Below are 26,535 nucleotides of genomic sequence, written 5' to 3' on the forward strand. Positions count from 1 at the left end.
TGTGAATCCTCTGTACTGATTTGTCCATCCACCTGTCTGTCAAATGCTTCCTGTCATTGTACTTCCTGGATTCCTGAATAAGTAACATTGTAAAATCACCCAGTTGGTACCTTCACTCTCCATGATTTTCCTTTTTAGATATCATCGTCACCATCGCCAGAACCAGTAAGTAAAAACCGACGGTCTGGTCATATTATTTGCTGTAGCTATTATTTGACGTCGATCTTCGAGCTGTCCGATCTATTCTTGGATGCGAGTCAGACACTGTTGCTCCAGCCCTTAGTGGCAGAATTCTTGAAATACTTGATATAGAAATCACTTCATCATGAATTAAATTCACAGCCGTGGGCTTTGCTTTATGTTATCGCACGATGTTTTGTCACGAGCTCGATCGGTGATTTGATTTGTTGTCATCAATAGTTTTCATGTGATGCAGCGGGTAGCCTACACCATATGAGTCTGTATTTATCATCACTGTGGTCTTTTAAGAACTGAGCATAAAGGGAACTGTTCTGGTCTGTTTTTTGTTTTTTGTTTTTTTTAATCTTAAAGATGTAATATGTAATTGACTTTAGCCTGAATTACTATACATGTTCATACTCCAGTTTAGGAGTCTCATTTTCGTACAATAACTGGTCAAATAATAACCCTGTAAGATCACTCTCAGACATTCTCTCCCTCTCTCTCTCTCTCTCTCTCTCTCAAACACACACACACACATGTTGGCCATAAAAACGGACCACGTGGGACAGGCGTGAGTTCTAACAGTGTAGTAAGAATGACTCATTTACTTCCTCTAGTATCATGTAGTGAAATGACTTGCATCCCTACCCAGAAAATTAGGTCGAGATTGATTATAGCTTTACTTTGAACTTCACCAGGGATTGTGAGTTTTAAGATTCATAAAGTAGTTGTTTACACAACTACGGGACATATGACAGTTTTGTTTCATTTTAACACAAAACAATGGTGAGTTGTGAACAAGTGTTACAGGTTTGTTTAATTAAACCATGCTAAGGTCAAGGAATGTGATAGGAGTGAAAGGGAAGTAATGTTTTTTTTTCTCTGTATGACTGTCATTTATAGAAACGTATTTCCCTTATAATTACAATCAATCAATCAACAATTACCCTTACACACCTGTAGGTAATCCATAGGTGAGTAGGATAAACATCAAGAAAACAGGTCCAACATAAAAATAAAAATAAAAAATAATAAATCCCATGAACTGTCTATACTTGCAAATGGCATACACGGTACATGAGGGTTTATGCCTGATGGAGGTCAGAGGACCGGGTTTTTATTATTTTTTTCCTTATAATTACCAGAAAATGCTTTTTAAATTCAGATTTTTTTCATAAAGTCAACTTGAGATGTATTGGATTTGTTCCTTAAGTTTTATTCTTATAGCCTATATTTCCCTCTTCTTTTACAATTTATATATATGTATATATATATATATATATATATATATATATATATATATATATATATATAGGTATATATGTGTGTATGTATAGATAAATATTTTTTTGAGAATTGCTCATTTTAGTTAACTGAGTTTAAAGGTACACTTTATTTTAAGGTATCTATACACTGTAATTATACATGTAAGTACTGAGTAATATTAATGAACTACATGTACTTACTATATGCTTAGGGTTAGGATTAGGGTTTGTCTTAGGGTTACTTGCATGTAATTATGCATACATAATTATTTTAATAGTAAGTACATATATCGTGTAACAAGAATACCTTAAAATAAAGGCAAGGCAAGGGTGTTACCAAGTTTAATTTCAAGACATCAGAAAAGAGGACTTTATAATACAGGCAATTATGAAACAGAATGAACTTCAAAAAAAAAAAAAAGAGCTAGTCGTTTCCACTCATATAAGCACTGTACACAATGACATCATTGTGTTAAATCCTTAGCACCCTAACCCTAACTTTTTAATGTTTCAGGAATCAATGGCTTTCAGAAAGGCAGTGAAAGGAACCCTAATAGGGGGCGGAGCTGTAGCAACAGCCTTCGGCCTGTCACAGTTCTTTGATTACAGGAAGAATCAGGTATTGATTTAAAATGCCATCAATGTTTTTGCTCTACCTTATTCGGTCTAAATATAAAGTTTTGGCCAACTCTTTTGACACATACAGAGAATTTTGTTTTCACGTTGCACATCCATACAGTGACTCCTACAGGTTAAAGTGCAGAATACACTTTGGGTAGAATGCAGCTGTTCACACCCATCTGTACAGCATGTCTTTTCCTGACTCAGGAATGTCCCCTATGTGTTATACAACCTTAAAGGTACAGCCGTATTCATCTCACATAGTACTCAGGTCCTGTATTTTGTATCTTAAAGCTACGATCAATTTATAGCTATTTATAACAATTCCCTGTTTATAATTCTTAAAGTTTGATTCATGTTTTCATGTGGTCATCATATGGGACATATTTCTTGAATGAGTGCTACAAAATCTCATCAAGGTTAGACCTAGCAAATCTCATTTGTACCTTTCGGTACTATCTCAAGTCTCCAAATTTTCCCCGTTCTCTCTCTAGGGTAGACCACCGCATTACAATGAGGTTTTGTTTGCTAAAGGGAGATTACACTTGAACAATGATACACACATTATTTTAAGGATCTCTCGTGAATATGTAATCAAGAACAATCTGATCCCCATTCACGCCATCAGGGAGTGTGTCACACATCATGTTCTGTCCGTATTTAAACTAGTAAGATCCCCAGGGGTTTCGTCTGTTTAGATGCTATACCAAATAACGGAAGGTCAAGTAGATTAAGACAATCAACAAGGCTTTCTGAAACAAATGAAGAAAAAAAAGACAGACCCTTGAAGAGCAATGGGAGTCCTGATTTTCTCTCTCATCATTTATTTAAATCTTCCCAAGCCCATTTTGTCCATTATCTTGCATCTCAACTGTTCCAATCCCATTGAAACTCCAGGGAGTGAGAGAATTAGGCACTTTCAAGGACATGATTGCCACGGAGATTGTCACTACACGATTAATCTGTCAAAAAAAAAAAAAAAAGGTAAAGATGATCTTGAGTTTGAATATTTTTTCAAACCGTCTTCAAATGTAAAGAGATTTTGTTACCAATATGAACACTCTGGCAAGACTTCATTTGATGTACTGCAGCAGTAAATCAGATCACTTCCACGTCACATCACATTTGCCTCCCATGTTAAGTGTTTCACTGACACAAACTTTTGTTCTGATGTTTCTCCATTTATCTGTTTGTTTATCCCTCATGTCGTCTCAATGCAGCCTAAATGGGTAAGCAAAAGTCAAAAGAGAAAGAATGAATATTCTTTCAAAAATTGCTTGCAGTCATGCATGTGGCAGATGCTAATCTTTGGGATTGTAATGTTAATTTGGTGAGCGTGTGTGTGTGTGTCTGTGTGTTTTGTCTTTTCTGTGGCAAGGGCACTGTTACACACCGGCTGAAGTATCACTCTGGGGTGGCCAATTGCATATTTGCATGAAATTCTCTGTTTCCGTCATGCACTTGTCCTGATTGCAGGACAAACTCTCTTAATAGTGTGCGGATGTTTGAAATATGTCTGACACTAATTACTGAATCTTGTTTTTACATGCTATTACTGTCTAAATTGCAAATGTCTGGGCTCATTTGGTCATTTGCAAGTCTAATGGACCCTATGGGCTTTTGGGGGCAGATTGATGTAATCATTTAGGCCAAATGCTAACGAAAAAAATGAATAAAATGTTTCATTATGGCTAAAACGCTCGACACGTAGCTTTGCCCAGGCTTGTTTTCTCTTAATTAGAATTTTGCAACTTTTTGCCTCCATGTGACCGATAGATTGGCAGCTGTTCATTCACTATTTCAAACTGTCAGTCTCTCTGTTTGACGTTATAATAGACTTTAGATACACTGTTAATGATAAGAGGATTTATTGAAAAGCACAGTTGATTTGGGGAGTTTAAATACGTAAAGTTATATCGAGCTTATGTATAAAATATCACATATATATAATATGAAAGGTCACAGTGCAAGTTGCCATAAGGAGTGACTGTGTCATGAATGATAATTTTTGTTATTATTATAATTTTTTTAAATAAACTAGAACTGGAAACTAGAACTAAATGAATTAGAATTTTGATAACCCAACATTTGAGATTATGCATTCTGTTTAATTCCTATGTCTTGGCATGCTGACTAACATAATGTTTCATTAAAATATTCATGTCATTTTGGTCTGGAGTGATTATTATGAAAATGCATGTTCTGTGTTTTTCTGGTAGTTTTCTAGACATATTGACTTGCCTTTTTATCTAAATTTATCTAAATTAATGTGTTTTAATTTACATCTAATTATTATCATTATTACTATTAATATTTTAAAGATCAATCCAGAAAACGCCTAATGTTTGGATGTAGATTTAGCAATGACAACTGGCATAACAATATAGGACATCTTAGAATTGGGATTTAACATGCAGTTGTAAAGTAATGCTTCTGAAATGTAAATTCTGGATTGCATCTTTAAAGAGCATAAAGGGTATTGTTATTTCTTTAACCACATTTTCTTCTGCTTTGCACCTGCTGGATTTGTTTAGGCTCGGCTAGCATATGTTGAAGCGCAGGGTGAGCTAAATGTGCCATTTAAAGATGCTCTCCCAACAAGAGAGGAGCAACTTTCCACACTACGAAACACAGAGGAGTTTGATGTTTTGGTGGTGGGCGGCGGAGCCACGGGCTCAGGATGTGCCTTAGACGCTGTCACGCGGAGTATGTACTTTTTAAGTTTTGTGATTTTTATTGATTTTAGAATTTGCTTACTGTGCAGGTCAGTTTTGATTTGCCTTGTACACATTTTAGTGTTCATTTAGTTTGTTTTGAATTTTCTTTCTTTTGTTTCTTTCTTTGTATTCATATTAGAAGTTGTATTCATCTCTGAAGGCCATGGCAGAATGTGCCTGGATGCAATAAACATGTTGTGATATTACAGATAGTGGAGAAAGCCATATGTAAATGACAGCAGCTGCAGTCTAAATATTTGGCACCATAAGGTCTTGAAATGCCAGTGCATTGTTCAATTCGTGCCTTACCTGTCTTTCTGCCCCCTCACCCAGATCTGAAGACCGCCCTGGTAGAACGAAACGATTTTTCATCAGGCACCAGCAGCAGAAGCACCAAGCTCATTCACGGCGGAGTCCGCTATCTACAGAAAGCCATCATGAAACTAGATTATGAGCAGGTGAAGGCCTCATTTTTCCCTATTTGCCCCTAATATTTAGAAGGATTGCACGGTCGCTTATGCCACTGCTGTGACATTTTGAACACATCAGACAGACAGAGAAAACCACAAACATTTAGGAGGATAGTGCAGATCTGAGAAATCAGTGTGGAGGCTGAATAACCGAAACTTACAATAGCTTGATCATCAACTGTTTCAGTAAGTAAATACACAAATGATACTGTAAATTATAATTGGAAATAGCAGGACTGTAAAATTTTGAACTCAGGCGACTGCATTCAAGATTGGTTGTTGGCCAACTCAATGTTATTTTTAAAATGCATATTTAAAATATGATTAAGTATTGAATTTTTTATAAATTGCATATATCAGTATTTGCTGGCAAAAGCCCCCAGATGGAGATAATTCAAAGATTAGAATTTTCTATGAGTAGAGTTGTAGAGTAGACATGTTCATGTTTTGTTTTAGAACGTAAATGACATGCTTAACAGATTTATTTCTACTTTCTTAGTACATGATGGTGAAAGAGGCCCTTCATGAACGTGCCAATCTGCTGAACATCGCTCCCCACCTGTCTGCACCTTTACCCATAATGCTTCCTGTTTACAAGTAAGAAACCCAGTTTTATCTAATTACTACTTACTACTACTCTGTTCACTAATTTACATGTCAGACAATGAAAACACTGCTCATTGAAAGGGAAAAATAAATAAAAAAGAATGGAAATATGGGGTTTAGAAAGATCAAAGTTAAAGAGAAACACTGGAGGCTTCCTAGATTCATAAAAGACAGTTTTGTATTTAAATCCACAGAAATGGCATTGAACCTTTCATAGGGACACTTGCACCAGGTGGGGTTCGGATGAACCTCTCGCCTCTTCAGTCTCTGCCCCTTGTCATTCTGGGTTTTAAAAGGATCTTCCTGTCTTTACCATCATCATTATTAATTACTCGTGGCATTTATGCCTTGCTCTGATATTTAAAGCAGCCGGAGAAGTGTGAAAGGGTCACAGAAATGAGAAACCTCAAGATTACATCATCTGCCTGTCAGATTTTTTTTTTAAACTTAAAACAAATAAATCACAAGGTGTTAGATGACTTAGTGGTACTTGGACAAATCCAATTCTGCTCATGGGGAATATATCTATTTTAATTAGTAATATAACCTGCAGGAAAAAAAAGCCTAAACTAAACTTAACCTGCTCACCTGTATAGGCTAACCAGCAAACAGATAAGGCTGGGAGACAATGAAGTCCAGCAAACCAGCATTAAGGTTTTTGTTTTATTCCCAGCAGGTTACTCAAAATATCCTTGTTTGTATCTTTTAATACAGATTGTGCTGTCAGTACATTTGCTGAATTCACAGACATTGATAGTGTGTTACTGTTACTAAAAATGATGTTTTACACAGGTGGTGGCAGCTGCCGTATTACTGGGCTGGCATTAAAATGTACGACCTGGTTGCCGGATCACAGTGTCTGAAGAGCAGCTACATCCTGAGCAAGAGCAAAGCACTGGAGCTCTTCCCAATGCTGAAGAAAGACAAACTTGTGGGAGCCATTGTCTACTATGATGGTGAGTCGTAGTCTATCTATAATTTCAGTCTTGCGTATGACCTGGAAATCTTCAGAGCTGAGGGGATACTATGCACATTTGGTTTTTATCATTTCGTTTGGCCTGTAATCAATTTAAAATGCTTAAAATGAATGAATTACGAAAGTAATTTTATATTATATATACGTTCAAATATTTGGGGTCAGGATGAATATTATCTGAATATTTGAAATATCATTCCATTTCATTATTTTACTGTATTTGCAAATGTAATTTATTCTTGTGATGGCAAAGCTGAATTTTTAGCAGCTGAGTGACATGCAACATTTCTTGATATCAATTTTGAAAATGGTTGTGCTGCATAATATTTTTGTGGGAACTGTGATACTTATATTTCAGGATTCTTTGATGAATACGAAGTTCAAAAGAAGACTATAAGATTATAAATGTCTTGGTTGTCTTTTGATATATGTATGTGTGTTTGTGTGTGTGTAAATACAACAGTCGTTACGTGGCCACAGTGCCATTTAACTGGTGTCATCGCATCCAGAAAACGAACTGCTGTCAACCCTTAGATTTGCACCCTTAATTCAGAGGAACTTTAAAACAGTAAAAATCCTTACGAGTAATGCCTTTGCCAAGCCTGTGCTATAGGGAGAAAAGAGGCAGAGATATAATTTTTCTTTAAATAAGAACAAAATCGTGTGTCAAATTTTTTTATCATTAAAACATCATAGCTATTTTCATTTATGCCCATGTCTCTCTTAGATCGTCTGTGCCCTGTGCCGCCCGAGGCTGCCACCAGGCAAAACTTCCATATGTTCCTGGTTAGTCTGGGTGTGCAGAATATGTCCCCTTTATTCAAGGTCCTGTCCATGGCAGCACAGGCCCCGCCCCCAATCCTGCCTTCCAGTGCTTGCTGTCAAACTACATTTGGCCTGCGTTGATACACACAGTCCCTCGCAGGACGTGCGGGCAGCTTATATTCAGGGGGAGCGCGGCGGCTATCTGAGCAGCGATCTGTCACATCGCGTCCATCTGTGGGAGAAACAGAGGCAAAGAGACTGGTCTGGATGCTCTGTTTCCTGCCTCGCCGTGTTCACGTGCTGCCAGTGACTGCGTTAAAAAGCATCTTCATTTGCGTATGTATGTGTGTGGAGAATCGAAACCGGCGATTGTAATGACAGTTTTGAGGTTTTATCCGTTCTTCTCCCCACGTACGCCCCCCCAAAACCCCATCCCTCCTTCCCCTGGGTTGTCAGCCGGCTTTTCTCTCCAATTATTCAATCTGGAACAATCACGGCCGTGACATTTCCGAATCTGACCTTCTCCGCTGGAGATCGCAGCCTGCCTGTCGCTATTTGCCTCCCTCTATTTCTCTCCCTCTCTCTCTCTTTTTCCTCTACTCGTACTCTCATTCTCTCGCTTCTTCTTTTCCTGTCCCTCATCCTCCTTGAGTCCTCTCTCCCTTTCTTTCTATCACTATCTCATCCACATGCACGGCCGCCCATCACATCCCTCCTCCGCTATGATATGTCATTCATTCTTTCTGTAGGTCTTTTTTATTAATCTAATCTGACGTTAAAACTCCCTTATCTGCGTTTTCAGTCATTTGTAATGTCGCGGTTTCTTTATTTCATTAGAATTTGGCTTGCAGCACAAAAGCCCTGCTCTTTTGGCCATACCTGCAAGCTGTACTCTAATAAACATTCAAGCTCAGCCAAGCGTTTCTTGTCTACTGCTGCGGGACACAGCTTTCCGTGTGAGCTGTGATTTGTCCTCTTAAATGATATTAACAATATTCCAACATGTATATGTGTGTATTGTCCTTCTCTACGTGGATATTTTCCCTGTATCGTGATTTAAGTGCAGAGCCATGAGCACTGAGGCAAACCCAGGTTCATGGGATCTCTAACAAAGCATGCTGGTGCCTTCACTGCACATTATTCTTTGAGAAGTGTGCCCTTTAAACAGGCTTCCTGCCTGTGTTATTATTTTATTGTCTGGTGGAGTTGCCCTGAGCACGTGTTAGCATTAGACATGCTTACATGGGTTACCTATCCCTCTGGTTCTTTAGCATCGAGAACACAGACCTAGAACACAGAGGCTTTTTTTAAATCTAGTGGCTCTTTAGTTGCCCTAATAGAGTGATATCGCGTTGGCATCAAGGTTTCCTGTAATTCATGTTTCAAATGTGTCTGAAATAGTTTAAATGCCTTAAAAGGCCCTATAACAATATTGAACACCGTCAAAACACTGCAATCATAAAGTGAATCTTAACTGGGTGCACTGGCCTCTGGCAAGTACAGAAAAACATTTTGTACCTACTTAACATATTTTGGGTATGAAATTGTACCCAGAAGTGAGCTAAATCTGATGAAATCCCCAAAAACCTCCTTTTGGAAATGTTAAAATTTTTAAAAACTATATAAAAATGAAGTAAATAATGTAAAAAATAAAAAAAAAAGACCGTTTTCTGTAAGGGTTATATTATAGTATTTTTAGTTACAGTAGATTCTAGTTCTAGCTTTATTTAAAAATATTTCTATGGTATGTCTCATTTGTGTTTATTTGCTTCATATATGTGTATTGCCTCTTTTCAGGGCAACACAATGACGCCCGGATGAACCTGGCCATCAGTCTTACAGCGGCCCGCCATGGTGCTGCTATTGCTAACTACACCGAGGTGGTTCATCTGCTAAAGAAACCAGACCCAAAATCAGGCCAAGAGAAAGTTTGTGGAGCGCACTGCCATGACATTATTACAGGTGAGATATGCCCAGACCGAAAACTAAATGAACTAAATGAAATGTTTTAGTACCAGAAAACTGACATTTCAAATTAACTTTTGAGAGAAAAAATGCCATGAACCCTCATGAAATGACAGCTCACACAGAAGTCAGCTTTCTGTTGGTCAACGCAGTGAATCTGTGATCAACTTAAAATGTGAAATGTAAGCAAATCCTTCGCCCTTGTATGTAATTCCAATTGCGTGGATTTCCATTGAAATAACCAGATTTTTTTTTATACAAAAATCGATTTGCTTAATATAAATTCTATGTAAAGACTATTTCTTAAATCTTTGCTTTCTTTTAAATTTTAATTTTCCCACAACCCAGCAACTTATCACCTTTCAGTAACTCCTTTAAAATTTTAGCTTAGAGTCCTTTTATGAAGAGATTGGTCTTCCTTCCTCAGCAAATGACCCCAGTCAGCTGCGTCAGCTGAGTTAGTGTAACACCTCACACTGCCGTTCACAGGGCAGGAGTTTGACATTCATGCCAAATGTGTCATTAACGCTACCGGCCCCTTCACTGACTCACTGCGCAAAATGGACAGCCAGAAAACTGCCAACATCTGCCAGCCTAGTGCAGGGGTGCACATTGTTATCCCTGGATATTACAGGTACTTACCTGAATCCTGCAATCAAATTGTACCTTTTTTTATCTCAAGTATAATTTTATGGTTTTAACAGTGAATAGAGAGATAACATATGTGTACTCTTCCTACCAATTATAGCCCAGACAACATGGGGCTGTTGGACCCTGCCACCAGTGATGGCCGTGTCATATTCTTCCTGCCCTGGGAGAAGATGACTATCGCCGGCACAACAGATACGCCCACTGAAGTCACCGCCCATCCAATCCCTGTGGAAGATGACATAAACTTTATCCTGAGCGAAGTACGAAATTATCTCAGCCCTGACATGGAAGGTAATATTACCCCATCTATGCATTTTCTATTGAATGTTTTTTTAAAGTTATATGTTGCTACACCTAGAGCAAAGGGAAAACTGAAAGCTTTTTTAAAAAGCAGTAGTACACATTGATTCTACACACCTAGAGTCCTGGGTCAGTTGGTGCCCTAGGCGAAATAAGACATTTTTATTTTCTTTTAGAACTTAAAAAAATCTTTAAATGTTTTTGAAAGAAGTCTCATATGCTTACCAAGGCTTGGTAAATCATAAAATGCTGGCGTCACTTTGAGAGTCAAAAAAGCATATCAGGCAACACAGAATTAATACCAGTGACTTCTAGCAATATTATGAAGCAAAACAATCGGTCTGTGCAAGAAACTGAATGTTATTTATAACATTATGTACCTGTATTACCATTAGAGTTGGGAATGATTGCCATTAAAAGGATAGTTCACCCAAAAAAGAAAATTCTGTCATTAATTACTCACCCTCATGTTGTGCCAAATCCATAAGATATTCGTTTATCTTCGGAACATAAATTAAGATATTTCTGATGAAATCTGAGAGCTTTCTGACTCTCCATAGACCGCAAGGCCCAGAAAGGTACTAAGAACATCGACAAAATGGTCCATGTGACATCAGTGGTTCAACCGTTATTTTATGAAGCTATGATAATACTTTTTGTGCGCAAACAAAAACTTTCAACAATACTTTCAACAATATTCAACAATTCTTCTCCCCCGAGTTACCATCTACCACCATAATAAAGTCATTAAATTTGATTTCTTAGTGCACAAAAAGTATTCTAGTAGCTTTTTAAAATTACGGTTGAACCACAGATGTTTCATGGACCATTTTAACAATAATCTTACTATGTTTCTGTGCCTTGACTGTGGTAGTTACCTTGCTGTCTATGGAGGGTCAGAGAGCTCTCGGATTTCATCAGAAATATCTTAATTAGTGTTTGAAAGATGGATGAAGATCCAAATTATTGACAGAATTTTCATTTTTGGGTGAGCTTTCCCTTTAAGTTTCTATTATACTGGTTCTGTTGTACTGTTTGGATTAACTAAAAAGAACCGACTCATTCCTTTATTCAGGAATTGTTTGAATTACACTGGTTGCACTGTATAGTTCTTTCCGGTGTCACTAGGGATTCTAGTCCCCCATTCTAGTGATTCTAGTGATTTTTTTTTAAGTAAAGAGTTTGCAGAAAGTGTGACTCAACTGAACTGACCAAATTTATATATGCCTTATTTTTCAAAAAGTTTCAGGTCTGTACGTATTTTTTTATTTTATTTTATTTTTTTAATGTTTTTGAAAGAAGGCTCTTATGATTATCAGTGCTGCATTTATTTGATATAATAAAAAAATTTAAATATTATAAAAATATTATTACAATTGAAAATAACTTATGTATTTAATGTGTTTAATTAAATTTTATGTATTTAAAGCATCTTAATATATTTAAAAATATTAATTATTCCCATGATGGCAAAGATGAATTTTCAGCAGCCATTGCTTCAGTCTTCAGTGTCACAGACTAAAAAATCTGAAGAACAGCATCTAGAGGCCTCTAAATACTGCATGGATGTTAATGAACAAACAGACAGCACTGTTGTGTTGAGTCTAGTAACTACTAGTTAGGACTTATAACTATTCCAAGCATCTTTTCTTCTGAAAGCCGAGGTATTGAATTTTAAGCGCAGCCCTCTAATTGTTCAAAGCACCGTGGATGCTGGCTTTATTGCTTGATTGATTAGCTTTATAACTAATTTTCCCTCACACAAAATGCTTCCTTCTTTCTCTGATTGTTGGGCAAATCATTAAGAGTTTGTTGAGTCTCGTTATTTCATTCAGCACTGCATGTGTCTTTCTGTAGAAAGTCATCCAGCTGTCTATTATTACCATAAACCACAATGTGACGGCTGCCGTGTGTCTGGGTGTCTTCAGCTTTGTCCAGGGCATGAATGAGCAACAAAAACGACACAGTTGACCTAGGACAGAGTGTGAATAACGCAGATCAGGGAGAATAAGGATGGATTGAGCGACAGAGGAATGACAAAGAGACCTTGCCTAGATGGAGAGTTGAGGCTGGACTGGACTCGGCTCTAGTGAAGGCAGCTAAAGGGATTTGGCTGTGGGAGATTTGTCACAATGACAGTGTAGGGGCAAGATCTTGTTGTTTGTCCCTCAAGAAGAGATATTGTGTGAGAGAGAAATTGCATGAGATGAACAGAGACTTTCTTAGTTTTTCCGCATTCAGAATGTTTTTACATTGATCCTAATTTGATCAATCACCTGTTTTAAGGAGGGATGTACTAAAAACAAAACATAATTCTGAAAATGTCAATATAGAATTTTTAGTTGATTTGATCATTTTATGTTATTGATTACTGATATAATGGCTGATATAACTCTATAAATTTTCAAAATTTAAGCACTGACACTATATCTCCAGTCCAGAATAAAAAATAAAAAAGACCTAAATTCATTATATTGTTTTATAAAAATAAATAATGCATACTCACATCCACTCTTGTCTTGTAGCTCAACTGATGGATCTTGACCGTGTCAGTGAGTTTTTATCAAATTAATAAGTGTTTGCTAGTTTCAGTCCGGCACTGTTCGCATTTTCCCGTCCAGCGCTACATCGTTTAATTAGCAAATGCATTTGCGCCCAATTTTGCGCCCATGGACGTGCTGGTCTAAAAAAGGAGGTGTGTTCAGACGCATTGCTAATGCAATGGTATTTTAAGGAGCTGAAAATAGACTGCGCCATAGACCAACTCAAACCTGGTCTAAAGTCTGGCGCAATGTTTTTTCTTTGTCATTTAAAGAGCGTGTTAGTATAGGCGGGTCCGCAACGCAACGCAGTGAATAAAGCTCTCTAGAAAGATACCGACAGACTATTCTAAATTTTTGTATATAGTATATAGCATGGAAAGAGATATGATTTGCATATCTGTTTTTTATATTTTTATTTAGATTTTTTACTTTTAAATATATATTTCTATCTCAAATTCTGCTGTAGCTCTCCCAGGAAAATTACAGAACTATAAAATCTATAAAATCTTTCCTGCAAATATACATATATCTCATTCATGTCAGAGTTTTTGTCCTGAGGAGCTGCGACAAACTATATTACATTTAGTCAGTCACTTGGCTTAATTTAAATAACTTTAATTTTGATTCGTTAAAATTAAAAAATCACCGGGACCTCTCCTCATATATATTGCTAAGACCTGAATGAAGAAAGAAAAATTTTATGCAAAAATAAAAATTATTATCTTCCATTCTCAGCCTAACTGACCAATAACGGTAGTTTTAAAAATGAAAAAAAAAAAAATAATAATAATAATAAATATTGGCCTATACCAATATGGTTGCTGATATTGAGAATGTCTAGGTATGGTGATTGTGATTCTTTGAGAACTTCAAGTGCATTCCACAGCTTGGAAATAGACTGAATTCTTCCCTTGAGAGTTTGATTACTTACCAGCGGTCTACTGCTGAGGTTCATTTAGACTCAAGGTGTGTGTGTGTGTGTGTGTGTGTGTGTGTGTGTGTGTGTGTGTTATTGGTCTCCCCAGTCTTCTGTCGGCTAAGCTCTCTAGCCTTGTCATAAATGTTTCAGAGATGCCCTTTGATAATGAGAGTGCTGTCTCTGCCCCACCCCCCCATTCAGAAATATCAACCTGCATATTACAGTGGCAGGTGTACAGCCGATCGATACACAGCTCCCTCTTAATAATTTATGTTTGAGATGTCACCACAAAAGGGAAATTGACTCTGGACTCGTACATGCTGTTCTAGTAACACTTTGTAACATTAAGTAACAAAGCAATTCCAGATTTATGGACACTGACTGCACAAATACAATAGTGTAGCCTATTGTAGTCCTGTCAATCAGATACTCGCCACACACACATAAGCTGTCAGAGATTGTCAGCGTCTCTGGTTTCTTTGGTTCTCAGTGCGACGAGGGGATGTCCTGGCGGCCTGGAGTGGCATTCGTCCGCTGGTCACTGACCCCAACTCCAAAGACACACAGTCCATCTGTCGAAACCACATCGTCAACATCAGCGACAGCGGACTCGTCACCATCGCTGGTCAGTGCCATTGTGCCATATATATATATATATATATATAATTTTCTGATGAATATATTTTTTTCTTTCTTTCATTAAGTGGTGATTTTTTTACAGTGTGTACATGTTTGTAACTATTGTAAGAAAAAAAAAATACAATACAAATATAAATTCCTCTTTTTCTGTAAATATATATATATATTGGGGAAAATATCTACATATAGGATACGAATATCTACTTTTAAAAGTGAAGTAATTTTACACTATAAAATATAAAAGGCATTCTTTGGCCAAATGGTGCGGCCATGCTTCTTATCAATGTTGAAGACAGTTGTTCTGCTTAATATTTTTATGCAAACAATGAACTTTCAAAAGCACAGTATTTATTCCATGTAGTTTTTTGCATCTCTTAATGCATCCTTGCTGAATATGAGTATTAATTTATTAAAAAACAACAGCAACAACAAAAAAACATACTAACCGGTAATTATTAACTTGTGAACATAATTATAATTTTTAAAAATGATAATTAAAGAATGATTAATAAATTATAATAAAACAAAATAAGTAAAAATATTACAAATTAAATCTTTTTTTTTTTTATGAGGAACTGGGTTACTGATAATTGTTCCACTAAGGATGTATAAAGTTTTCACAGCATTTGTCTACTCTAGGTGGGAAGTGGACAACCTATCGTTCTATGGCTGAGGAGACCCTTGACGCAGCCATAAAGTCTCATAACCTCTCAGCTGGTCCCAGCAGGACGGTCGGTCTGATGCTGGATGGTGGGAAGGACTGGACCCCCACCCTGTACATTCGCTTGGTTCAAGACTACGGCTTGGAAAACGAGGTGGGTTTTGAAGCCCAACTACTTAGCATTCTGTCGGTCAGAGCTCTTTGGAGCAGATTCAGCTGCTCCATAACGCTTCAGTCCCCCATGATTCTGTGGGGGAGAGAAAGTCTGGCAAACCCTTGTTTGGAAGTGTGAGAGCTTGATGGAGCCCTAGCGCTACCATGGATGTTGTTTTGCCAGCATAGTTAAAAAGGTCAGTATGCAGATATTTTTGACAGCACTTGACCTTTGGTGAGAGATCTAAAAGAAGAGTTTGAATCGTGGTAAAAGGGGCCATTTTATTTGCCTGAACACTTAATGAAGCAAAGGTGTTCATAAGCTAGTAAAGAAAACATCTTTAAACATTTCACAGCCTAAGTGAATGTTTAAAATCTAGCTTTGGTTACATTGGGTTTGCTGTATAGGGAAATAAAGTTAAATCCACAGTCTAGTTAAAAGAACATGGCACTATTTGTTAAAATATGCTCATTTTCCAACTCCCCTAGAGTTAAACAGTTGAGTTTTACTGTTTTTTAATCCATTCAGCCAATCTCCAGGTCTGGTGGTAGCACTTTTAGCTTAGCTTAGCATAGATCATTGAATCTGATTAGACCATTAGCATCTCGCTTAAAAATGACCAAAGAGTTTCAATGTTTTTCATATTCAAAACTTGCAGCAAGTGTAATGATATTATTGTTTTCAGGCACTGGGTAATAACACTTTGCCTCCTGTAACTACAGAAGAATCAAGTTTTGAATAGGAAAAATATTAAAACTCTAATGGTCTAATCAGATTCAATGATCTATGCTAAGCTAAGCTAAAAGTGCTACCACCAGACCCGGAGATCGGCTGAATGGATTCGAAAACGGTAAAACTCAACTGTTTAACTCTAGGGTAGTAGGTAAATGAGCCTATTTTCAAAAATAGTGGCGTGTTCCTTTTAATAATGGTTACAGCCATAAGGAATAACATTTAAATTTTGTGAACCCACAGGTTGCTCAGCACCTGGCAGCCACCTATGGAGGAAGATCATTTGAAGTGGCCAAAATGGCCAAGGTGACAGGCAAGAGATGGCCTATAGTGGGTAAACGCCTTGTGTCTGAGTTTCCCTACATAGAGAGTGAGGTAAGCACTCTGAAATTATAATAATTACAATTAACCTGCAGTTGACTATTTGTTAAGCCCCGCCTTTAAAGCGTCACGAAACCCCTGTTTCAGCACTAGTTAGTTCTCACCACAGTTTAAAAAAAATGATTAAAAAAAGTGGGCGTGGTGCGCAGCGGAGCAAAGGAGGGAAACAGACAGCACAGACAGCTTCGGTTTCAGACATTTTCATTTCGCTCTCATTGAGTTAAAAACAAATTAATGCACAGCCATTTGCACTCTGCATCGTATATATATATATATATATATATATATATATATATATATATATATACGCACTGTTGCACTTCTGAGAACTTATTCTTCTGTGTTTATATAAGCCTTTTGACAGGTTGTGTCACAGAGCTGTAAAAACTAAGTGAATGAATTGCGTTTGTGCCTAACTATATTACATAGCAAAAACAAACACTCTCCTTCGATCCATAAATGTTTCTTACAGATAATGTACGCGGTCTCACAGTCTGAAGCTCTGTGATAGTGTCATGCTGTCTAGTCTCTGTTTCCCTGGGTGTCCACTAGTGGGCTCACTTCCCCTAAGGCACTTCACCGTAGGCACTACAATTCCCACTAGACTTGTCCCTTCATCACAGTAATTGCACTCCTGCTAATTGCACCAGGTGCCTTCACTTAATTGTCATTAGCCTCCCTATATTTACCAGTCCTTTCCTGTTGTCTGGATGGAGTCCTTTCCTTTCGTGATCCTGTCTTCTTGTCCTCCGAGTTTCCTCGTATTCCGAGTTCCCGTTCCGTTTCCTTTCCTGTTCTTTGTTTGTTTGTTTTTGGACTACCTGGTTTTGACCCTGGCTTGTTTTTGACCACGATTTGGATTACCCCAATAAACATATCTGCAATTGGATCTCTCTCTCTCCCTGTGTCTTACTGGGTCACGATCGTCACAGAAGGACTCCATCAAGACTAGATCCAGCGGTATGTCTTTTGATGTTTCCCATTCCCCAGCCAGTATGGTGGAGCGGAGGGCAAAGTATTTAAAGTTGACCACCCTCCGCCAAGAGGGCAATGAGGTGAGTGCCATGGCACAGGTGTTCTGGTCCCTGGCCGAGGGCATGGGATATAATGATGCGGCCCTAAAGGACTATTTTAATACCGGGCTGGATGACCCGGTTCCTCAAAGAGAAATGGCTCAGTTGGACACATTTGGGGTCTGGGAATTCGTGTGCTACTTGCAGCATCGGCTTCCGTGGGATGCCCCAGCCACTCCTGGCTCTTCCGGTGGGATGGCCGTCAGCCCAGCGCCACTGCACAAGATGTCTGCCAGCCCAGCGTCACAGCACAAGGTGGTCGTCAGACCAGCGCCACTGCCCAAGATGGCCGCCAGCCCAGCGCCACAGCACAAGATGGCCGCCAGCCCAGCACTACTGTCCAAGATGGCCACCAGCCCATCGCCACTGCCCAAGAGTGGAGTCAGGTTCCCGCTGACCTTCCAGAGTGGAGTCAGTTTCCCGTGGACCCTCCAGAGTCGAGTCAGTTTCCCGTGGACCCTCCAGAGTCGAGTCAGGTTCCCGTGGACCCTCCAGAGTCGAGTCAGGTTCCCGTGGACCCTCCAGAGTCGAGTCAGGTTCCCGTGGACCCTCCAGAGTCGAGTCAGGTTCCTGTGGACTCTCCAGAGTGGAGTCAGGTGCTCGTGGACCCTCCAGAGTCAGGGTTAGTCACCGATGACCTTCCAGAGTCAGGACTAGTCACCGTTGACCTTCCAGAGTCAGGACTAGTCACCGGTGAAATTCATGGACAAAGGCAAGTCACCAATGATCTTCATGGGCAAGGTCAAGTCACCAGTGTTCTTCATGAGCAAGGTCAAGTCACCAGTGTTCTTCATGGGCAAGGTCAAGTCACCAGTGTTCTTCATGGGCAAGGTCAAGTCACCGACTATCTTCATGGGCAAAGGCAAGTCACCATTGATCTTAATGAACAAATGCAAGTCACCAATGATCTTCATTAACAAATGCAAGTCACCAATGATCTTAATGAGCAGAGTTAGGCCACCAATGATCTTCATGAGCAGAGTCAAGTCAGCATTGATCTTCTGGAATCCAGTCTAAACACCATGGGATTACCAGAGTCTCTCCACGTCTCTGTGGAACTACCAGAGCCTCCCCACGTCTCTGCTGGACTAACAAAGCCTTTCCACGCCTCTGCTGAACTACCAGAGCCTCTCCACATCTCTGCTGAACTACTAGAGCCTCTCCTCGTCTCGGCTGAACTACCAGAATCTCTCCTCACCTCTGCGGAACTTCCAGAGCCTCATCACGTATCAGCCGAACTCTCTGAGCACTCGACTGATCCTGTCGTGGCCACGGAGGCTACCCTTAACTTGTTCATGTTCTCTGTTTCAGACTTGCCTAACCAGACTTGCTCTCCTGTTAATCCGACCACACGGATGTGGTGGTCTTCTGCTCCGCCCTGGGGGGCTTCTGTTTCGACCACACGGATGTGGTGGTCTTCTGCTCTGCCCTGGGGGGCTTCTGTCTCGACCGCACGGATGTGGTGGTCTTCTGCGCCGCCCTGGGGGGCTTCTGTCTCAACCACACGGATGTGGTGGTCATCTGCTCTGCCCTGTTGGGCTTCTGTCTCGACCACACGGAGGTGGTGGTCTTCTGCGCCACCCTGGTGGGCTTCTGTCTCGACCACACGGATGTGGTGGTCTTCTGCTCCGCCCTGGTGGGCTTCTGTCTCGACCACACGGATGTGGTGAACTTCTGCTCCGCCCTGGTGGGCTTCACGTTAGGTCCTTCCTGGACTTGTGTTTTGTGGTTGTTTTGTTTTTGTTCTTCTGTCTGTTTTCCACCTATGGACCTGGCCCTCCGTCCCTCCCCCTGATCCTCCGCCGGTCAACCTCCCTCCTGGGTTTCTTGTCTTTGTCTTTCTTTCTGTTCCCCTCTAAGGACCTGGCCCTCCGTCCCTCCCCCTGATCCTCCGCCGGTCCACCTCCCTTCTGGGCTTCTTGTTTTTGTGTTTGCACTTCTTGTCTCTGTTTCCCCATTTTACCTGGTTCTCTTGTCTGTGTTTCCCCATTTTACCTGGTCCTCTTGTCTCTGTTCCCCCATTTTACCTGGTCCTCTTGTTTCTGTTTCCCCATTTTATCTGGAACCCATCTGGCAGCTGCTCCGTGGAGGAGGGGGTAATGTCACGCTGTCTAGTCTCTGTTTCCCTGGGTGTCCACTAGTGGGCTCACTTCCCCTTAGGCACTTCACCGTAGGCACTACAATTCCCACTAGACTTGTCCCTTCATCACAGTAATTGCACCCCTGCTAATTGCACCAGGTGCCTTCACTTAATTGTCATTAGCCTCCCTATATTTACCAGTCCTTTCCTGTTGTCTGGATGGAGTCCTTTCCTTTCGTGATCCTGTCTTCTCGTCCTCCGAGTTTCCACGTATTCCGAGTTCCCATTCCGTTTCCTTTCCTGTTCTTTGTTTGTTTGTTTTTGGACTACATTCTGGTTTTGACCCTGGCTTGTTTTTGACCACGATTTGGATTACCCCAATAAACATATCTGCAATTGGATCTCTCTCTCCCTGTGTCTTACTGGGTCGCGATCGTCACAGATAGCACATTAACAAATGCTGTTGTGAATAATTAAGCAAAGTATATTCTCATAGGATAACAACACACAGTCTCATGAATAATTTAATAGACGCATTATCATTAGTGTACTATAGTCCATTGCCACGTCACAAATTGTGATGTCGACACATGTCTGTTTCAAACCCACTTAAAAAGCTTTAAATTAACCAGTTTTCTCCAACAGTTAGAACTATCGAATGCTAACATTGTCTTCTATGATGTGCAACACAAACACCTCTGCTAAAATCTCAGAAAAAGTAGTCCGGGGTTTCATGACCCTTTAAAAATTACTGACCATTAGCAACTTTTGATGTCAGCCATTTTCTTAGACAAGCTTTTACTCTGTAATGGTGCATTCAAGTCATCCTGGGAAGTCAGTAGTAACATGTTGGAAAGTATTAACCGTGATGTTATGCGTGTTCAAATCACTTTGGTTGGAGAACGATAGCGATGCACCTTTTCTACAAAAATACAGCAAAGCTCTTTTTTTTTACACTGCTTCAACAAAATTATGAAAAATATATATCGTAAATCTATTGCTGTAAATGGAATTGAAATATATATGATCAAAAATGTATAATACTGTCAGATTTTGTACATGCAACTAAGCTAATTTTATTTTAAACAAAAAAATGTGTACATTTTAACACAATTTCTGTCTACTACTGTAAAGACGCAAGTATACATTGTGCCCGCCATTTGTTTTATCTGACACTTTGTGAACTCAGAAACTCAGGACGCAAAAACAAAGGAATTTCCCATTCATAATTGTGACACTGTGGTGGCGTTTATATGCGCTAAACTCCTAAATATGATCTTAAAGGGGACATATGATGCAATTTCAATTTTTTCTTTCTCTTTGGAGTGTTACAAACTCTTGGAGCATGAAGAAGATCAGTAAAGTTGCAAAGACTAAAGTCTCAAATCCAAAGAGATATTCTTTATCAAAGTTAAAACTCTGCCATGCCCCCCTATGTGTGTGTGTGTGTGTGTGTGTGCGCATGCGCGCGTGTGTGAGAGAAAGAGAGAGAGAGGGTCACACAGTGGAGTCAGCTGTCTTAACCGTCCGTGGCTTGTGCACTGCAAACACATACGAGCTTCATTACTGTTTCTGTCACACCACTCTGTTCCTCTTTTGGGCTTGGTAAAACTAAGGACATTATAAACTGTCTTTACATTTATTTTGAAAGATGAAGCTCGCGATTATGGAAAGGGGGATTACATTTCCAATGAGTTCTTGGAGTGTTCGGCCAATCACAAATCACTGGGTCCGTTGGCCAATCAGAGCAGACTGCGCTTGTCAGAAAGAGGGACTTTCTTTATGGAAAACGACACGTTTGAGAGAGGCGGGGCATACAAGACCTACAATAATGTACAGTATTTTAAAAATGTGTTTCTTGAACATTAAAACATGTCAACATATTCTGTTACACCAAATACACAAAATAATGTGTTTAAAATGTAAAAAAGCATCATATGACCCCTTTAAATCCAACATGACTCGAGGATCTATGGAGGTGCTTGGATGGTTTCAATGTAATTTTGCATAAATTGTACAGAAATATGGTAAAACGTCATTCCCAGGTCAGTTATACTGACACGTGGTTTACAGTATATTTCCCCTATACCAAATATTTGAATTTATATTGAGAAGTAAATTCTTTGTTGTTTTATTTAATATTTGATTCAATTTGTTTGTAGAGATGAAAGTAAGAGTAACACTACACAGTTCACGCACACATAGTGAATGCATTGTGAAACAGTTCTGTTCATTTACACCAATATTATCTGTTCCGATCGCTTTCAAATTAAGCTTGACCGTTGACTCCATTTTGATTCTGAAGATAAGTCTACAAAGTTTTTAGAAATAAGCTAGTACTTAGAACAGACTCTTTACAATGTTACACTTCATTACAGTCCATGAACACATTTTACTGAAAATCACATTGCTTCTTGAAAGGTGGAGCTTAGCTAAGGGTCAAATGCTATAACTCTGTCAGCATTTAAAATAAGTAAGATTCACTGTTGGGTTGAATGCTAATCTTGATGTTTGAAAATATTCCAGGTCATTTAGTCAGCCCAAAAATACAAGGATGTCTGATTGTTTCAAAACAGTTTTTATTAAATTTTAATGTTAAATTAAAATGAAAGTGATATTTTCTGTCTGGATTTAGGTGCAGTATGCTATAAAGGAATATGCGTGTACAGCCATCGATGTGATTGCTCGCCGAACTCGGCTGGGCTTTCTGAACGTCCAGGCTGCGGACGAGGCTCTGCCACGTATCGTTGACATCATGGGCAAAGAACTTCAGTGGACTGAGCAAAAAAAGAACGTATGTCATATATCACGTAATATATTTCTTTAGAATACAGACTTACAGTGTTGTGTGTGTCTGTGATTTATTTAATTAAATTGAAAGCAGAATACACTTTAAATTCAAATTTTAGCATGCATATGAATTCAAATGTAAGCAAACATTTTGTTGGCAATACTTGATTAATTGAATTTATTAGTTGTGCAAACCTGCTCCCCTTGCCCTGAACACAGTAGTTTTTTTTGACTGATCTAAAGCTAAAGGTCTCAGCCAGGTTAACTGCTAATAATAGGCCTCAGCTATTGTTAGTGTGACCCTTAAATTGTTTTTTTTTTTAACAAGGAGTCTCCACTTCAGGATAAGATCACAATTCAATTGTGCAATGAACGCCCGGCACAACACCTCTTAATGACTATGGCTATTACGTCTTTACATGCACAAGTGTTTGAAAGTATGTGTGTAGTGCATTTGTAAAGGGGTGATAGAGCTAATCCAGCTTTTGCACGATGGTTGTTGGTTTCCTGTCTGATAAACAGAGGCACTAATAATAGCACAGATTACTGTGCAGCTTTGAAACTGTTCAGTTCCCATGAGTTCAGAACTCAGATCTGCTCACAATGCAGGTCCACCACACCCACCACACACAGACACAATGCTCTGCTGGGAACCTTGATCCAGTGCAGGTATATCACAGCTCTCTGCAAGGCAACACAGAATTCTCATCCTGTGCATGAAACACCTTTTGAACTTTGGCTGAATTTGAATTGTTTTTACTGCTTCAAACATGATGTATATCAGCATCTACTGGTAGCTATTACTGGTATTTTCTAATAAAACATGCTCAAATAATATTTGTTTTATTTACAATTTTTTTATATTTAGAGTTTTAATGAGATTTTTAGCATAAATATCCCCCTGAGGAAAAGAAAAACAATTTACTTTTATATGACTCGATTTCACATTCTGTCTGACCTCTTAAATGTAATTTATTTCAATTAATTAATTAATCAATCAAATAATGTTTTTTATTGCTGTACCTTTAATACTTCTATGTAAATACCTTCTTCAGACATGTAATAATACAACAACTTAACGCAAACCCAATTTTTTATTTTTTTTGTTAGACTTATGAGACATTTGGCAGATTTTTTTAGTAGAATATAGAAAAAAATAGATTTTTGTTTTTTTAAAGGGTCGGCTTTTCAGGAAATAATTTACTTTTATATGACCGTATTTCACCTTCTATCTGACTCTTACAATTAGATTGTTTTATTTATTTATTTATTGCTTAATGACTTTCATGTAAATGCCTTCAACAAAATGAAAAACATAATTTTTTTTCTTTCTTTTTCTTTTTACAGTTTAATGTGAATATATGTGGCAGCCTGTTTAGAATAAAGGTTTTTTTTTCTTTAGGATAAAATACCTGTAACTTTTCTTTATTTGACCAGTATTTATTTATTTATTTCTGTGCCATGAAGACTTCTATGTAAATGCCTTCTTCAGAAAAGAAATGAGAAACAACACTTTTACACAAACTGTGTGCTTACTGTTGGGTCCAATATAGCTAGCAAAGCATGCATTATACTTTAATAGGTTTACAAAATCCTCTTTGCTGAAATGTGCTGCTGTTATGATCAGAAAAAAAAAATATTTTATCAAAGATTCATTTTATTCACTTGTTTCTAACCTTTGGAAAGTTATTCAGTCTGTGTGTGGCTGTGTGTGTGTGCGTGTGTGTGTAGGAAGAGCTGGAGGCAGCAAAGAAGTTCCTGCACCTGGAGATGGGTTATAAAGCTCGCTCTGAGCAGCTCTGCAAGAAAACAGAGATCTCACTCACAGCTCAAGAGATAGCGAGGTACAGGATGAGTGTGTGTGAGTGTATACAAGATCCTGTATCTCTGACTCTTCTAATATTGTCATTATTATGATTGACAGGTATAAGAAGCGCTTTTACAAATTTGATAAGGAGAGTAAAGGCTTTATCACAACAGTGGATGTCCAGCAAGTCCTAGAGGTGAGTTATAATCTCATACAGTTACAGTCTCTTACAATTACAACTGAACTTTCTTAATATTTGAGATTGCCAAAATATACTATTACTATTTGTTCTAAGCAGCCATTACAACCCTTTTTTTCCCCTGGAGTCCATAATGTTAGTGAAGATTTCTTGCACTAACATCATGTAAAATGTCTTACATGTAGTTCATCAGGTTAGGTGAAGTTGGCATTGAAGAGATTAGGGGATTTTTTTTTTATGTTACTTCATTTTAATTCATTTTCATTACTTTTGGATTGTCACAAGGTATGGGATTAAACTGCAAGATGACCTTGTACTTAAAAGGAATAGTTCACCCAAAAATGAAAATACTGTCATTGTGCACTCACCCTCATGTTGTTCCAAACCTGTATGAGTTTCTTTCTTCTGCTGATCCCAAAAGAAGATATTTTGAAGAATGTTTATGGTAAAGGGAATGCTAAGGAAGTCAGTGGCTACTGTTAACTGTTTGGTTACCAACATTCTTCAAAACAATCGTCATTTGTCAAACAATCATAATATCAAAAATGGTTTTAAATATAAAAACAAAAATGCAAATGTATAGGTGTAAGCGCATTCTGGGGTGCTGAAAATAGTCTTGACCACAATTTGTTTTCAATTTGAGTGATGTGCAGAACAGATAGCAGCAGTTTCACAAGATTGAAGTATGTGTTTGTATTTATTACCAAAGAATAAGATTTTAATAATTCCCCTCGTGAATTGCTTATTAACTGTCATTCTCTCAGCTCTCATTATCTTTGGTTTATATGCAGTCCTTAACATTTTTGTTAAGCCTCAGTCTAATGTCTCTAAGATACTGATTCTGTCGCTGATTTGTGTTTTTTCAGAAACTCAGCATTCATATAGATGAGAATGCCCTCCATGAGATCCTCAAAGAGGTGGACCTCAACAAAAACGGACAGGTGGAACTGGATGAGTTCTTACAGGTATGAACCCTTAGAACCTGTAAAAATAGCTATTTATAGACTACAGGCTGTCTTGGTTGTCGCTCTGGTTTCATGTCGGATTTGTAGTTGTACGTGTGAAAACCTCAAAATTAAAAGTGCTTGTTATCTTCATGTCACTACATCCATGTTTTGTCACAAGCCGACTGGTTCACAGTGATTAATCGCTCTGAAATGTCAGACTGAACCTAGATTACCATATACATTTAAAACCACCTTTAAATAACTAGCCCAGGCTTTAACTAAAGTCCGTTGAAGTCAGGTCAGCTCACTCGAGGCCATATTGGTAATGTCTTTGGACAGCTAGTTCCAGTCATGTAAGTACAGCAAAGTAGTGGGTCAAGATTACATTTGATGAAAAAGTTTGGGTCCATTTTTAGTTTTTTGAAAAAAAAAAATTGATCAAAAGTGACAGAACACTGTTCTTTTGATCTTTCTGTTCATCATAGAATGCACGATGCATACGATCAAATCAGCCTTTTAGAATGATTTCTGAAGGACCATGTGACACTAAAGACTGTAGTAGGCCTAATGGCTAATGAAAATTCAGCTTTACCACCATAGAAATAAATTGCATTTTAAAATATATTAAAATACAAAAACTTTTTATTGCAATAATATTTCACAATATTAATGTTTTTTATTATATTTTTGAACAAATAAATTCATCCTTGGTGTGCATAAGATCTTACCGATCTCAAACTTTTGAGTGGTAGTGTATTTCGTATCAGAAAATAAATATTGTCCTTGGTAATTTTAAGTTAAGTAATTTAAGCCTCTTAATCCTAAAGCATGCAAAGTAATGTGGCTGTAACTATTAAGCTAGGTAGTGATTATGCATTTGTTTTGCTCTCTGATTGGTTCAGCTCATGTGTGCGGTCCAGAGAGGCCAAATCTCTGACAGTCGTCTGGCTATCTTGATGAAGACGGCCGAGGAGGGCTTGGATCTGAGAGGACCTGTCTCAGTTGACCGCAGTGGAGGCGGTGTTTGAGTTCCCAACTAACCAAAACATCCACCAGACAACGGCTCTCACCACAAAGTTGGATAAACAGCA

The 26,535-nt window shown here is 38.5% G+C and overlaps 1 protein-coding gene across 2 annotated transcripts; it reads left to right on the top strand.

Annotated features, from left to right (window-relative positions):
• The first annotated feature begins 18 nt into the window (after window positions 1-18).
• Window positions 19-26,535, top strand: LOC132152056 (glycerol-3-phosphate dehydrogenase, mitochondrial-like). Of its 2 annotated transcripts, XM_059560706.1 has the most exons (17): window positions 19-165; window positions 1,963-2,067; window positions 4,604-4,775; window positions 5,120-5,244; window positions 5,756-5,853; window positions 6,655-6,818; window positions 9,401-9,565; window positions 10,058-10,202; window positions 10,317-10,510; window positions 14,472-14,606; window positions 15,260-15,435; window positions 16,411-16,542; window positions 22,337-22,495; window positions 24,223-24,335; window positions 24,416-24,494; window positions 25,364-25,462; window positions 26,347-26,535. In XM_059560706.1, the coding sequence occupies exons 2-17, from the start codon at window positions 1,969-1,971 to the stop codon at window positions 26,470-26,472; spliced, it is 2,181 nt and encodes a 726-aa protein (XP_059416689.1). In that variant the 5' UTR covers window positions 19-165; window positions 1,963-1,968; the 3' UTR covers window positions 26,473-26,535. The 2 variants fall into 2 exon arrangements, with proteins under 2 accessions (XP_059416689.1, XP_059416690.1); XM_059560707.1 differs by lacking the exons at window positions 19-165; window positions 1,963-2,067 and adding an exon at window positions 3,211-3,298.

The sequence above is a fragment of the Carassius carassius genome, chromosome 10 (genome assembly GCF_963082965.1).
Source record: "Carassius carassius chromosome 10, fCarCar2.1, whole genome shotgun sequence".
Classification (NCBI taxonomy): domain Eukaryota; kingdom Metazoa; phylum Chordata; class Actinopteri; order Cypriniformes; family Cyprinidae; genus Carassius; species Carassius carassius.